The sequence below is a fragment of the Nematocida major genome (genome assembly GCF_021653875.1).
Source record: "Nematocida major strain JUm2507 chromosome Unknown 2404, whole genome shotgun sequence".
Classification (NCBI taxonomy): domain Eukaryota; kingdom Fungi; phylum Microsporidia; genus Nematocida; species Nematocida major.
This window is the reverse complement of record NW_025952937.1, coordinates 25,814-40,840: the sequence shown is the minus strand read 5'-3', so window position 1 is coordinate 40,840 and position 15,027 is coordinate 25,814. Positions and strand designations below refer to the sequence as shown.

Below are 15,027 nucleotides of genomic sequence, written 5' to 3'. Positions count from 1 at the left end.
AAACTTACTGAAGACACTCGGGGGTTCATAGAGCGCTTGGCTGTCGATGGAGCCTCTGCGCACCCAAACCAGCTTTTCTTGCTCGGGAACGCCTTGAGAAGCAAACAGATACAAGAATTCTCCGAGCACTTCACCTTGTATGCAGCAGCAAAAGGCATCGAGTTCGCCCAGGAGCATCCGGGCGTGCGCCTCCTCTCGAATCTGCTCGGCAGCCTTCCGCTGGATGACTCCGTAACGCAATACAATGGGATGCAGCACATAGTCTTTCTGGACATGTTGCGCGGCCTTTTTCCAAGAATCGCCCTGTCAAAGAAAACAACTTCTATACTCTATAAAAGCACAGGCACTATCATCAAAATAGGGAGCTACACCGGAGACAACTGCGCACCCACAGCAAACGCCATTATGAAGTACTTTAGAGAGTACAAAAAGCAGGCGCGCGAGTCTCTTTTCGGGTGTTTACAATTAAAAAGCTTTAACACCATCTCTAGCATGTTTCCTGTTTTGCTTGCAGACAAGTCAACACGCCACACAGACGAAATTCGCGCGCTTATTATGGATGTGGAGGAGAAAGACCGGGAGAGGGCACTGGACGCCAAGGTGGTCTTCGACCTCTTCGTGTTCTTCGCCAGCTTGCAAGATGATAGCACCCCGCACGAGCTGGTGCTTGCTCTGGGCAGCAGGGTTGTGCCAAGGTCGATACAGGCATACAATCGCAACAAATACGTGTTTTCTATCAAAAGCCAAGCAGCCGCCGTGATTCTGGAGGCTCTGAACACGTACCAGAGTGCCCTGCTGGAGATGCCTAGCGGAGAAGAGGTGTTCAAAGGCATGCAGGGCATACTCCAGTATTCCATAGACCAGAAGAGATAGCCGCTGCGCATGCGAGTACGGCCAAATTGCACGGTCCGCCGGCTAGAGAAATGCTTGTATGCGCTGGATTGCCGCTTGCTCTTAGCAGTATATACGCATGCGCTTTTATACAACTTGTGCCAAACAATTAGAATCGCCCGAATTCTAAAAGCCTTTCCATTTGGAGGCTTCCTTTCCTTCCGGCCCTGCAAAGCAAAAATAAAACTTCTCTCGATTGGATTTCAGTCTTCGGGCCTCTTTTCCTTTAAATTTGCTTTGCCTGCATGAAGAATGTGCAGCAAACTTTCTTTTTCCTCTTTTTCCATTAATTAGCTGCCATGGGGGATGCCCACGCGAAACACTGCCTTCTACTCGCGCCCAGCCTGCTCGAACAGACACAGCACACTTTGCCGCTGTTTTGTTGCGCTGCCAATCCTGCCACAGCGAATGCCCAGCTGCAAGCATCCAGCCTTTGGCATGGAACATGTATCTTTAAAAAGCGTTTATTTTGCAAAACATTAATGTCCCTTCGGGCACGCTGCTCTCCACCATCAAAACCTCCTCTGCGCACGCCCATCTTCGGAAGCTTCGCAAAGGCAGCTCCTGCACTGCACTCTGCACGCACCGAAAAAACATCAGCACGCTTTTCTAGGGCAGGTAACTAAAACCAGCAGTCCGACGTGAAAGCTTCGCACAAAACAGCAAACTTTTCCCGCCCGCCGGCCTTCAAAAGAGTCTCCGAATTATTGATAAAGCACTCCAGCACCCGGGGCTCGTACCTTTCGAAAAGCCTGCCGAAGTAGGAAATTGGATGGCTCAGCTGCAGCTTTGAAGGAACAAGACTGTACAGCTCGTGGATAAGCTGGGTTTGGCCCGGGTCTTTCAAGATGGCATGCTTAAGGAACCAAAGAAGCCATGTGTTTCTCAATGACTCCATCTGCTTGTCAAACTCGGGCTTGATTCCCCGAAGCTTCCCTTTCATATGCGCTTTGTAGCTTTGCGCCTCCTCGCACAAAATCGCACAGAACGAGCGGACGTGCTCTGCTGTATTCTGCTTAAGAAATTCTCTCACAAAGTATATAATTGCTCCTTCTGGCCCCAAAATGCGCGTAGACAACAAATGGCGCCCGTCCTCTTTGTAATAGTTTCTTAGATGATCCAGTACAAGGAATGACCAGTCGGCAGAGAGGCCGCGCTCAAGGGCATAGGATTCCATGTGGCTTAGAGATAGTTCGAAGAGCTCAGACCGTCTCTTTTTCGACAGCTGAATGTTTGGGCAGAGTATGTCAAAAAATCCAGCAGACAGAAGGCTGCTTGTTACAGTGAAGTTTTTGGGGTCCCCTAGATTTGGAGTGGTGCCAACAAGATTGTGGATGAGCCGGGCCATGGGGTGCTGCATGGAGCACTCGATTCCCTGCTTCTTCATGCAAAGAGCAAGACATGCCACAGCTAGCTCCCTTTCATGCTTAGTAAGCGTAGGCCCGTACAGGAACAGCCTGTTCAGGCTTCTGGGCCAGGACTCAGCCGCTTCAGTCAGCACTCTCCACAGCCTTTCGTTTTTCTCTGCATCCGTTCTCCCCGGTGCTTCTGAAAACGCTTTCCTTTCGATGTAGTGCGCAAGCAGGCACGAGGTAAATGTCCTATCCGCTTTGTATTTTTCGGCTGCCTCCTTTAGCGCCTTGTAGTGTTTTTGTGTCAGCCCAGTGCCGGGCTTTGCAAAGCACAGCATGTGGCCTACACTGAATTTCATAACCAAAGAGTTTAATCCTTCTCCCTTGGCATCCAGATACTCAAAAGAAACCGTCCCGCTGGCCTCTGGGAAATACAGGGCCTTGTTTCTGCGCAGACGGAAGCCTGTAGCATTCCGCACACGCACTTTCAGCCTCTTGTTCACCGAAAGCGAAACAAAAAACTTGTTAAGATACTTTTCAATAGCCAGACCCACTTCTGTGCTAATTGGGGAGTCGGGGGTCACTTGGCGCAAAAGGCGGTCTATCTCTTTCTCCTCGGCCTGCATGCGGCCTGTTATCTGTGCAATAACGTACAGGGTGTTTCCTAGCCCGGTTTTAATGTCGTTCTTTTTACTGTGATTGTACGCTATTTTGTCGCAAGGAAGGTCTGCCACCACTTTGGTCCATTCCGCCTGCATATCTAGTGTAATGCTGCTGTTAGGAGCAATTGCGCTGCGCGCAAAGAACTCTCTCAGATCCTGCGTCGCAGCCGGATCGGGGCAGCCCTTTAGAAGCCCGTCCATATCGTATTTGTCGGTTTTCGGGTTGTATGCAAGACAGCAGACCAGCGCAAGAAGCCCGGCCTCGCAGCAGTTGGTAAAAGTTTCTTTGGTGAACGCGTTCGCCTTTCTGTCGTACACATACACGCTCCTGGGTTCTGGAACCAAGCATTTCTCTGCAAACGGAAACTTGGACCCAACGCCAACAGCATGCATCAACGTGTTGAGCGGCTTGAAGTACTCAAGGGCCTTGCTTCCGTCCTCCGCGGGCGTGAAAAGCCTTTTGAACGCGTCGGATGCAGCGTCCCCGCTGTTGGGAGACACGGGCTCTTCGCGCATCATGCCAACCAGCAAGCTGTGCGCGCACCCTGCAAGCTCCAGCACGCTTTTTCTCCCCTGCACATACTTGGATATGTACGCCTGGATCAGAAACTGCGTGCTGTTTAGAAATTCGCCGGTTGCAAAACCTTCTGGAGTGGTCGGAAGCTCCACCATGTTTTTGTACGTCTTGAAAAACCGTACTATCTGGGCCGTCTCCTTTTGCATTGTCTTCGTGCGCTTGTCTTTGCGGCTTATGTTGAAAACCTCCTCCTTCGCGCGCGCGTCTTTGTAGAGCACCAACCGCCCTTTTTCCGCGCTAATGTTCACGTCCACGCCCTCGCTCAGAAGAAGCAGCGCGGCCAGCGTGTAGCTGGCCTGCTCTTTCGTGCACTGATTCTGCAGGAAGTTCGTGAACTGGTCGTTTCGGCTTGCTGTGATCGTGAGATGCGCGCCATCCAAAGAAGGAAACATTTTGATAATGACAGACGCATACTCCTCGATGTACTCATTGTACTGGTCTTTGTTGCTTTGGGGGTTATTCGGGCATATGCCATCCGTGCAGGGCTTGTCGTGCTTCGCGTCTCTAACATACTTATACCTGTCCTGCCCAGTGCGGCTGCCTCGAAAAAGGTCCACTCTGTATCTTGAAACCACTCCGGGGAACACAAATCTCATGTTTAACGCATATCCTTCGTTTAAAAACACCTCTCCTCTGACAGGGCTAAGCGGCCCCTTCTCGTTGATAAAAACTTGGTCTGACTCGGAGTCGCCTATGGGCTCTGTGTGTATTTCCAGCATGTCTTTGTGCGGCATGCTTGCGTACAGGGGAACAACTGCGTGCAGGGCCAGCAGCAGCCGCAGGCACCCAGCCAGCGCGGGCCGCGCCCTTTTTGCAGCCTTCAGTGTATATGTATGTGCCATGCAAGGCACGGCGCGCAGCTATTTATATCTTGTTATTCGGTGATGTCTATTTCGTGTTTAATTCCCCAAATAAATAATATCATTTTTCAAGCCATTATAAGTTCTGGACAGGGTTTGGCTAAAAGCTGTCAATTTTCTGATTTTTGCAGCATGAGATGGCACATTGTTTTTTTTCCAAACAAAAACAGTAAATCCGCGCACAGCCGAGATCAAACTGCACACTACAAAAACAAAAAGCAAAGCACATGCCCTTCTGCTTGCCGGCGTCCAAGGGCCCGCGTGTCGCCTTCTTGCCAAGGGCTGCAGTGCCGGAAGCGCCTGCGGGGAACACTGTACTTTGTTTTTTCAGCCTGCTTAATAATGCGTGCTCCCTAGCCTGTTTATGTGTCCCCAAACACGTGGCCTCTTTTTGAACAGATCACTGAACTGTGCTTACTCTTGCCAGAAAGCCAACCTAAGATAAAAATTTATCTTCCGGCTACTAATGCTCTCTCGCACCACTTGCTGGTTGCCAGAAGAACTGGCATGCACGCACGCATCCACCAGCACGTCATTGCCGTCTTTTTTTTAATAATTGCTCGGTTCCCAGCTGTTTCAATCGCCAAACCCCCCTTCTTCTGCAGCCCAAGCATCTGCGCCAGCACCTGTGGAACTCCATGCATACTCTGCGTCGCGCTTAGACACCTCAATATCCATAGGAAAGCCCGGCCTGCCCTTCTCCGGCTCCCGTGTGCATGCGCAGCTCTTGTCCGTATTTGTCCACTTTCTGCTTTTCTGTCCCTACCACAATGCACTACTACAGTACAACAAAAACAATTGAGAGTAATGGAATGCGCCCGGAACGCGTAGGAAGCAAAGAAGCATATCTGCGAAAGGCCGCATAGGAGCTTACGGGGCAGACAGGTGAAAGGAGCAGATGAAGAACGAAGAGAATGAGCAATTTGGAACTGTCTTTCCATTTTTCTCTTTTATTCTTTATTTTTGCAAGTTTTGCAAAGAGCCCCAAAAAGCGCCATTGCATGCTGGAAACAGCTGTGTGCGTAGGAAATTATTCAATAAATCGAACTAGTTCTAAGACACACAGCATTCTGTGAAGAAAAGATGTCGCGCCCTTTCTGTGCTTCTTTCGCGCTCTGTTGTACGCCGAAAGCATAGTTCCTCGGGGCTGCTGCCTGCTGCTTTGGCAGAGTTAGCTCCCTTCATAAAGCATGATAGATTAAATACATAAGCATTTAAGCAGGCCGAAAAAGAATAAAGAACAGTGCTTCACACGGCCACCTGCATTGCAGCCCGCTCTACCCCATTATAACCCGCAGAAGGTTGCCGCAGAGGCCTAGCTGTGCGCACTGCGCGGCCCCCAGAAGGATCATAAGGGCGTTTCCTTCTTGGTCGCTTATCACGCGCCAAAAAAGGCTTGCAGAACCCATACGGCCCTGGTGTTGGAATTTCTTCTGCAGCGCATTGAAAAAATCCGGCATGTGCTGCTCGCCGGGCAGGCCTGCCCATTTGTCTACGAAAACCGTGTGTCCCAGCTCTCTCTCGACTTTTCTTGTTTTATACGAAACAGCATAGTATCCTTGTGAGGTCGGGCCGTGGCAGCTGACGGAGCAGAGCGCATAGTTTATGTCTAGATCTAGCATGTTTTTGCAGTCTAACCTCACGGTTGCCTGTGGATAGTAGTCCTGGGAGCACGTGTCGCCCAAATAAAACACGTGTGGAGCTTGGTTAAGCATTGCGAACACGCTCTCAATATGGCTGAAGTCTTGCATGCTGCCTTTGTTCTCGTGGGGCATATACATTGATAGAGGCAAAGATTCAAACATTAGGCTGCCCAGAAATAGCGGAAGGCGCACAACCCTTTGCGCAGGCCCCAGGCTTTTCTCGCTGAGCGGCCAAAACATGACGAGTCGAAGCCTTGCGTCCTTTAGCACGCTTTCCGGTATATAATAGAACACCAGGATTTCATTATTCACGCTGTTTTCCCTGATGTATGGAGTGCTCTCGGGGTTCTTGTATGTCAGAGCAAGCGTCAAGAGATTGAGGGAAAACACGTGGATGTGCTCCAGCGGCTTTTCGTACAGGTCGGCAATGTACTTTGCGATCTCTGCGCAGGATATCTCGGCCTGGCACTGCGGAATCACAACGGGCTTCCGCGCCTGCTCTTCGCTATCCACATAGCACACGTGCTGCATGTCTATCATCGCAGGCCTATCAACATCTGCAAACCCCAGAAACTCTGAATTCTCCTCGGTTTTGACTTCCCAATAAAACATTCTTTTTCTGACGCTACAGAACTTGAACGTGCTTGTGTGGGTTTCACTAGGGAAAAACGCACGCTTTCCTTGGGCGCGGAACCCTGTAACATGGTCCAAACACACTGCATAGAACGACAGAAACCCCTGGAGCATCGGCAGATAGATCTGCTTAATGAAAGTAGACTCCATACCCGATGGGGGGCCTTCGCACAAAAAGCCATCTTTTTTCATGCAGCTGTTCAGCCTTTCCAGCTTTCCTTTGAAATGCAGCCGGCTTTTCGGAGGTTCGCTCTCCTGCAGCGCAATCACGCCACCTGCCACCCCGACCAAGCACTCCAAGAAAAAAGAAAAGTCCGATGAAAAGTGCAGACTTTCTCCCCATAGACGCATATACTGCTGCAGCTTTTTTTTGTTATTCGGGCTTTTGCACACAAGTTCTACCGCATTATAAAGCGTGCGGTTCTGGAGCTGCATGAGGTCGCGGAACACCCCGGGCATCCGGAAGAAGAACCGCACAGCAACAGAAAGAGAATGCAGATCATCGTCCAGGCCCAAGCCTTCCCAAACTGCAAGCCCTTTGTCTCTTTTTTCCTCGAGAAAGCAGGTGTGCACAGAAAAAAAAACTTTTCCGTTGGGCGCAAAGGGCGACATGAAGCGCTGCGCGGTGCTGTCAAAGCACGCAAGGCTGAAGCCGGCCCGCGTATGCTTTTCAATAAAGCGCAGCGTCTGCAAAGCTAGAGAGGTCAGCGGGACGCCATTTATCTCCAAGCCTGCAAAATTCTCTGGGTGCTGCACGATCTTGCGCATTGCAATGTGCTTGACCTCAACGCCCGGCCCTAGGGCAGCAAGAAGCTCCACAAACATAAACCCGAACTGCGCCGGCGGATGAAAGGCAGCACAGCCCTGCGCGCACGCATCTCCGACTTTCCATTTAACAACACCTGTGTCTTGCACAGCATGAAAATCTTCTGACAGCAAAACAAGGCTATTTGTATCTTGGCAGAAAGGTTTGTATGCATGCAGGGCGCAGGATGCGCTTTCTTTGCCATGCATTTCAGCATCTGCCGAATAAAATTCACCGCCAGCAGAGCTCCAAGCCGCTAAAGCAGCGCTAACTGCAGCACTCCACAATATCCTTTTTGCTTTGCTATGCTTTAGTACTTTTTCCATATTCGGGGTATTGTAAGATATTTATTATATAGCGAAACATAGAATGCAATTGTCGGCATGCATCATTTTGATCTTGTGCCAAGGCAAATGGAAGCATGCTTGGATCTGCGCGCGGCGCCTTCCCGTCTTCTACAACATAGCTTGTCTCGATATCGCAGGTGTCTCTGTTGGTGCTGTCCCAGTAAAGGGTGTTGTACACCTTTGCAAAAGTCGCTGGACTTTGGGCCTTCTTCACGCCGTCTACCAGGCACAGGATCTCGAGCATATGCGGAACAGACTTTTGCGCATGTTTGGGCCGTCTGTATACACATTGCATTTGCACTCCCTTGTCCAGCTATGGGGCATGCTAAACAGAGAAATAGCTAAAAAGAAAGGAGCAGCGCAGCTATCACACATAAATTCATACGAAAATTCTCCAGCCTTCTTTAAATATTGGGCCATGCTCATGTTGGGGCTGCATCATTTTCTGAGTTTTGCGCCATCTGGTTGATTGTGTGCAAGTATTGGAACTTTTGCCAAATTCCACAGCAAAATTATGCTTTGGCGCTCTCCACGCGGCAATCCTGCGCCCACATTTCAGATCTGGCACCCTGGAAGGCCCCAAAGCAATATTCCAGGCTTTGGGGCTTTCTGGGAATGCTATGTATGCAGTCGCGTGCGGAAGGCCGCATTCGGAGGCGCCAGCCCAAATGCAGCCCAGACGCCAGGCAGTCCTAAGGCGACTCCGCAAAGAGTGCTCAAAAGCGCGCAGCATACAAAAAACACCCTGCCGCGCTTGTTTCTGGAGTGCTGTATGAAGAGTGTGCCCAGTTAACAGAAAGCGCGCACGCCACAGCAGCCCATATTCTGCGCTGTTCTGCCTTCATTTTCGTTTTTCCATTTTTCCATTTTTTCATTATGGGCTGCATTGGATACACAGTAGTTGATGGCGCTAAGAAATACTGCCTGTACGATGACCAGGTGCCGTCTGGCGTGAGCAACGCACACCCTGCGAGATTCTCTCCAGAAGACGCCTTTTCTAAGTACAGAATACAGCTGAAGCAGGAGTGCAATGATCTCCCACAATAAACAAGTGCTGCAACACTATTCCAGCGCGGAGTGCGCTGCTACACTTCGCCTGTTTTTCTATTTCTACACTTCGCCTGTCTTGGCGCCTGTTTTTAGATTACGTACACGGCCTCTGCCAGGGAAACGCGCTGGTGCTTTATGCTAGGCGCAGGCCAAGTCCGCTTTTTTAGAACCAGTTAGATTTATTGCCAAGTCTGCTTTGCCGGAGAAGAAGTGGCCCAAAGAGTTCTAGGCTCTTTCTGCATTCGGATGCAAGCCAAGCCACAGGCCTCCCCGAGCGGCCTGCATAATACGGCGAGGAAATGCCCCGGACAACGCCCTTCTCTTAGAAGAAAGCCACACCAAGCAGGCGAGGCCCATAAAAGTTTAAAAACAAATAGAAAACAAACGCTTCCGGAGGAGCCATCTTGCACAAGGCTTTCCTTGGCAGCTGCGCGGACTAAAAGCATGAAAAACCCAGAGTTTACTATTAAAAATACTGCGCCCGCTTGCACAGCGCACTTTCTAGACGCCGAAGACACTCTCTGCATCGACTGTACGTAGATAAATGTGTGCGAAAGATCTGCGCGGAAGCAGCTTTTCAACGGGCCTCTGCACTAGATGCCTGCAAGCAGCAGCTTCCAGGCTGGGCTAGATCGCCTCCAGGGTCTCTTCTGCGCGCTTCAGCATGCGGGTTGCCCTTTGCAGCCTTTTTTCAAGCTTCGCCAAAGCCTCCTCCATGCTTTGCTTTTCGTGCAGATGCCGATTTACGTGCATGCTATCATCTGCAGAGCGGCTTATGAGCGCCTCCAAGTCCTTGATGAGGTTGGAGTGCGCATTTATAGCCTCACTCAGCACAGACTTCTCATTCTGCAGCCGCAGCACCTCCTCCATAATCCGCTCCCGCTTCCCGTCTTTCCACGCCTGCGCGTCCATAGATATGTTTTTGTCTCTCGGCAGCGCTTGGCTGACAGCCTTCTGCGGGCGCGCGCCAACAGACAGAGGCTCGTTTTCCAGCAGCTTTGAAGGGGCCATCTCATGCAGATGCACAGCGTCAGAGAAGGCGCAAAAAGGCTCGCGGTTCTCTTGCAGGCTGTTGACAGCATCTCCAATAGCGCCTATCAGCCCGAAGTCCCACAAATCCTCGTGCGCCTGCGCAACGCTGTCCATAACCCGAACCCGGCCCTTTTCCTGAGACAGCTGCAGCATTTTGCTCTCGATTTGCCGCACCTTTTCCTGCATCTCCCGGATTTCGTCTGCAGCGCGCTTCTGCGCAGCAAGGCCTCTCTTCAGGGGCCAGGCGCTCCTCACCTTTGCCATTTTTTCCCGGACTTCGGCGTGCCTCTGCTCCATCTCCTCCGTCTGTCTCTTCAGCAGGTCCTCCAGCATTTGCCGGTGCATCTGCATGTCGATGGCTTCGCCCGCCTCTGTTTTCTGCAAAGACCCTCCGCTGCCCACAGACTTCCTGCACATCTTTGCGGCGCGCGCAGCCATGCGGTCCTTCTCGGTGTGCAGCAGCCTCTCCAGGCTGCACAGGCGCGCGTCTTCGCTGCGCTCCAGCGTTTCGGTCAGCGCGCGCGCAGACTCTTTCCGCAGCACCTCTTTCTTTTCTGCAGCGCAGACTTTCTCGAAAAGCCGGGTTCTTTCCTCGGCATGTGCCGCCAGCGAATACTCGATCTCCCTCTGCCTTCTCTTCATGGCATCCGCGGGGCTTTCCGCTGGAGCGCCTTGGCGCATGCATAGCTCTTCTGCCAAGCGCGCAAGCGTGCTTTCACTCTGCAATCCATGCAGCGCCCTTCCCGCCGCGCTGAACACGCCCGAAAACAGGGTGTCGCGCACCTCGGCGCATGCATCCACATGCATTTTCAGCCACGCCAGCATGCCATCGTACTTCTCTTTGTTTTGGCGGCACTCTTCTCTGTGCCACTTTTCCTCTGCAACCTGCCGAGTAGCAGCCTCCAGGTCCTCGCGACACGCTTCCAAAGAGCTCCGCACGCGGGCTAAGTCCTCTTCTCTCCCGTCCTCAACGCCCACCACGCGGTACTGCGCGCGAAGCCGGCTGTACGCCATCAGGCCCTCCAGCTCCATCTCAGTGACCCAGACCTTCATTTTGCACACGCACTCCTCGGCTTCTTTTCCCCAGATTTTCCGCTTTGCTTCCTGAAGGCGCATCTCCGCAGGCTCCACCATCCTGGCGTGCATATCTTGTGTTTTTGCTTCCATTTCGCACACAGCTTTGCTCACTGTGCTGGCTATTTCTTGCGCGCAGGCCTTCAAATGCAGGCCCATGCGCGTTACATCGGCGCAGGCTTCCGGCTTTTCTGGCCCAGTGTGTGAGAGTGTTTGGACCATTTTCAAAAGCTCGTTGAACACAAGGCCGTTTGCTACCTCCAGCGTGAGGGAGGCCTCCTCCTCATTCAAGCAGGAGTCGTGTCTGTATGCATGCCAAGCCAGCTTGTTTGCAAGCTTCTCGATAGCTTTGTGCATATCGTCCGTGCTTACTGCGGGGCTCTTGCCTGTCAGCAGGTATTTTTTCACCATCGATTCTCTCAAGGTTTTTTTATCTTCTCTAGGCGTTTTATCTTTTTCCATGTATCTTTAAAAGTTTTTGGAATTATTCTTTTTTCAAAGATCAGACTTTTCATTTTATATTGCATTAAATATTGGATTGCGCGAAATCGACCAGATGTAGGCAGAATTAGAAAAACAAAATCAAAATAGATATTTCAGGAAAACTCGCGCAGCCTTTGCGTTGGCTTCGCGTGGACTCTGCCAGCCTCCGCAGGCTTCCTCCACTGGACGCCCAGAGAGAAAAGCAGGCTGCATGCACGGCTCCAAAGCTCTTCCAGCCCAAAAACATTTTGATTAAAAAAGAGCTTCGGATCCATCATTTTATTTTGGGGCATTCGCGTGCCAGCGCTTCCTTGAAGCCATTTGGCTGGCGCGCGCAGCGCACACATAAATACCGGTCGGGCGCCTCACCTAGCCATTTGCCGAGCCCTTCACGAAGGCCTAAACAGGCTCCACGTTCTGCTCTGCTGCAGTGCACTGGCCTTGCTGTGCATCTGCTTGCCCAAGCTTCTTCCTGTGCGCTGCATTGGAAAAGCTGTCTGCGAGCGTATTGTGGAAGCGCCTGGAATGCAGGGCCTGCTTCTAGCATTTCTGCGCACTGCTACTCTACACAGCTGCTAAAAGCCGCCTAGCCTGCATTTTTGGAGAATAGAGCTTGCGCAGCCCAGCCGAGGGCTCTGCTTGCGTGCGGCGCTTTGATCAAAATGTTCGAATCACTTGAGCATTGGGCATTTTAATAAATGCATGAATGCAAGACATACTACAAAATAAAGCGCCATTTGAACATATACTTAGTGCAGCGGGCCCAAACAGAAAAGCCTGCAGGGCCTTTACTCCAGTACATTTGGGCATTCAACGCCCAGCTTCTCTCTTCTTTCCTTAGCCAGTGCAGGGGCTTCTATTTATAAACATAAACCCAAATAACCCAAATCTTTATTTTCGCTGCAGCTTATTGTCTGAAGCGGGGCGCAGCATCCAGAGCAGGCCGCGCAGCGCACAGTCCGTGTGCCTGCAAATCCGTGGCCTCTGGCCCAGACACGGGCTTGTGTGCTAGAGGCCATGCGCATTTCCAAGCAGATGCAGATTCCTCAACAAAAGCACAGCCCAATGAATCATGCGCCTACCTGAGCTGATTGGAGTGCCTGTGGCACATAGGGCATATGCGCCTGTCTGTGCTTTCAGGCTTTTTTTTCTTTCTCAGGGTCCGTCGCCTTCTAAGTGCACGGCGCGGAACATACAGGCGGTGGCAGAGGCAGCGAATATAGCACACCCAAGAGTCTGCGCTGTGGGCAGAAAGCATGTATAGATTTCCTCGAGCTGCTGCACCTTTTCGCATTTTACGAGTTTTTGAGATGCTATTTATAGATTGGAAATATAGAGTGCGCATCTTATTGATTCGCACATTTGTGCGCTTTTATGGCTGGCCTCCGCTGCATGCAGCAGAGCAGCCCTGCTGCCAAAAGCGCACTTTCTGGTAAAGCAAGAAGGCACAGCCAATGCAGCGCGGGGATCTGCACACACCTTTTCCTCTCTGAGACAGGCCTTGCAGCGGTGCAGGCCTGGGCGCCCGAATCCGCATGGGCCAGCGCCTCCTGCTGCATGCATGCATCGTTGTGTATGGCTGGATGTCCTAGCATGCACAGAGGCCAGCATAAAAACATGCCACCCAAGCACGCAGCGCCATAAACTTTGCCTCGGCCGAATCCCCGTGGTATTGATGCTTGGCTCGTATACACTTGCTTTGATCTTTTTGACGATCAAAATACATAAGCAATAAAGACAAATTATTGGCCATTAACTAAATGTCTGGACTGCCCAGCTGTTTCCCCGGCAAAGGAAAACGCCGCCGGCTTGCTGCACACAAAAATAAAAATGCAGCCAGCCCGGCTGTGTTCGCCTTTGCCGGGCAACACTAGTGTAAAGATTGAAGACGTTAAAAATAACGGAAAACATCTATGTGCACAGGAAAATAGTTAATAAATATAACTAGTTCTAAAAATAATGAAGGAAAAGGACAGCACGGACAGAGCAGGTGCAGGGTGCTTGGATGTGCCTAGCGCGTGCACAAAAGCGCCCCAGTCGCCAAAAGAAGCCTCAAGCTCATTGCATGGCTCCGAACGCCCACAGCCGTGCATCTTGAGCATGCACAGTATAAGCGCCTTGCAGCATCCAGAGCAGGCCGACGAGAATTTTATTTCGGGTTATTATTCGGGCTATTCGCGGCTTCTTTTTTTTCTCGCGGCACTTCTCTTGTCTTGGGTGGCTTCTATGATTATTCGCATGGCAATGTATTGTTTTTTGCTTATACCCTAGTGGTTTCGCAAGTGCTCAACGGCCAAGCTTTGGCGTTTACATGCGGCCCACGCTGCCTTCTGGGCCTGCGGTCCCATCCGGCCGGGGCGCTGCGTCCGAAGCAAAAATAAAGCAAATAGAAGCACATCTTTAAAGTCTGTTCTTGGCTAGCATCTTTGGGTTTGCATCTCTTTCCTTTATTTCCCACGGGCGCTTTGCATAGACACACAAGGTCCAACGCAAAGTGCGCTACTTTTCTCCTTTCGGATCTTTGCATATAAAGGCAATATGCCACAGGCTTGGTATTACGCCGTCGTTTTCAATAGAAAGAACCAACTCTACATCGTTTCTTCTCTGCACATCCTTCACCAACGACTTTATGTATGCAGGCGCCTTGCACTCCTCTATTTCAGAAGGGGACATGTACCATGCATACTTCAGCTTAGAAAACACACTCTTTCCGCACAAATCCAGGTCATTCTTGGCGCTGGTGCGATGTGACGAAACCACGTGGTAGAAATCCGCCAGAGCGCCTTGGATCACAGCATACATGCGCAAAAAAGAAACTTTTCCAGAGGCTCCAGCACCCTTGCATAGATCCACAACCTCTTTGTGAAGTCGCGCTAGCGAAACAATCTGGTCGCACAGCAGTCTGTCCTTGAACATCGGGCTCTGCGTGCCGGCTGCTATGTTTAGCAAAAAAATGGCGTGCAGCGCATTTACGATCGACAGTCTCTGTGCAAGCGTGGCATAAAAGACACGCGAAAATGGCATTGCGCACTTGGTGTATTTGTGGATCAAGCTTGTGCTCGACAGATCAAGCAAAAGCTCTTCGATTCTTAACAGCATGCATAGAATGTTTATAAGGTGTATTTTGGATAAAAACTCCTCCTGCTCCCGGGCTAGAGCGCGGCTCGCTGCTAGTGCCTTCGCATCTTCTTCCCCGCTGCCGGGGCCAGACCCAGAGTCCTGCCCCTGCTTGTCGTGGGGCCATGCCTTCATGTAGCAAATACTTGCCTTTTTTTTGAGAGCATTATTCTTTATCTCTCTCATGCCATAGATAGGGCTGGAGGCGTGCGAGGCCGGGCTGTCAGAAACAGAAAGGTCTGGCCCGACCGTGCATGCCATAGGGCGATGTGTTGAAGCAAAAATGCAGATAAAGGCCAATAGAAAGGTTTTTTGAGGGGGTGCTATCAAATGCATTGGCAACTAGGCGCTTTAAAAACAAATTAATTTAAACCCAACACCCTGTGCGCCCGCGAAGCTGCTCGGCGCCATGCTTGCGTGCAGCCGGGCCCGAAAGAATGCCTTGCAGCCCCCTGGTGAGGCAAAAAGCAAAAACGCAGCTTTATTCATTGGGAGGCTTTC

The 15,027-nt window shown here is 51.1% G+C and overlaps 6 protein-coding genes across 6 annotated transcripts; 2 read left to right on the top strand and 4 right to left on the bottom strand.

Moving 5' to 3' along the window:
- Positions 1-873, top strand: NEMAJ01_2002 (uncharacterized protein; the record flags this gene model as incomplete). The annotated part of the gene is made up of 1 exon (XM_047915840.1): positions 1-873. A coding segment is annotated over one exon (873 nt), but the record flags the coding sequence as incomplete, so codon positions are not given.
- Positions 874-1,513: 640 nt separating this feature from the next.
- On the bottom strand, positions 1,514-4,324 carry NEMAJ01_2001 (uncharacterized protein; the record flags this gene model as incomplete). Its single annotated transcript, XM_047915839.1, has 1 exon — positions 1,514-4,324. One exon carries the CDS (start codon positions 4,322-4,324, stop codon positions 1,514-1,516), a length of 2,811 nt encoding a protein of 936 aa, XP_047771796.1.
- A 1,295-nt stretch (positions 4,325-5,619) lies between these two features.
- NEMAJ01_2000 (uncharacterized protein) lies at positions 5,620-7,749 on the bottom strand (the record flags this gene model as incomplete). The annotated part of the gene is made up of 1 exon (XM_047915838.1): positions 5,620-7,749. One exon carries the CDS (start codon positions 7,747-7,749, stop codon positions 5,620-5,622), a length of 2,130 nt encoding a protein of 709 aa, XP_047771795.1.
- Positions 7,750-8,646: 897 nt separating this feature from the next.
- Positions 8,647-8,817, top strand: NEMAJ01_1981 (H/ACA ribonucleoprotein complex subunit 3; the record flags this gene model as incomplete). The annotated part of the gene is made up of 1 exon (XM_047915819.1): positions 8,647-8,817. The coding sequence occupies one exon, from the start codon at positions 8,647-8,649 to the stop codon at positions 8,815-8,817; it is 171 nt and encodes a 56-aa protein (XP_047771776.1).
- Positions 8,818-9,447: 630 nt separating this feature from the next.
- On the bottom strand, positions 9,448-11,388 carry NEMAJ01_1999 (uncharacterized protein; the record flags this gene model as incomplete). The annotated part of the gene is made up of 1 exon (XM_047915837.1): positions 9,448-11,388. One exon carries the CDS (start codon positions 11,386-11,388, stop codon positions 9,448-9,450), a length of 1,941 nt encoding a protein of 646 aa, XP_047771794.1.
- Positions 11,389-13,908: 2,520 nt separating this feature from the next.
- Positions 13,909-14,862, bottom strand: NEMAJ01_1998 (uncharacterized protein; the record flags this gene model as incomplete). Its single annotated transcript, XM_047915836.1, has 1 exon — positions 13,909-14,862. The coding sequence occupies one exon, from the start codon at positions 14,860-14,862 to the stop codon at positions 13,909-13,911; it is 954 nt and encodes a 317-aa protein (XP_047771793.1).
- Positions 14,863-15,027: the final 165 nt, after the last annotated feature.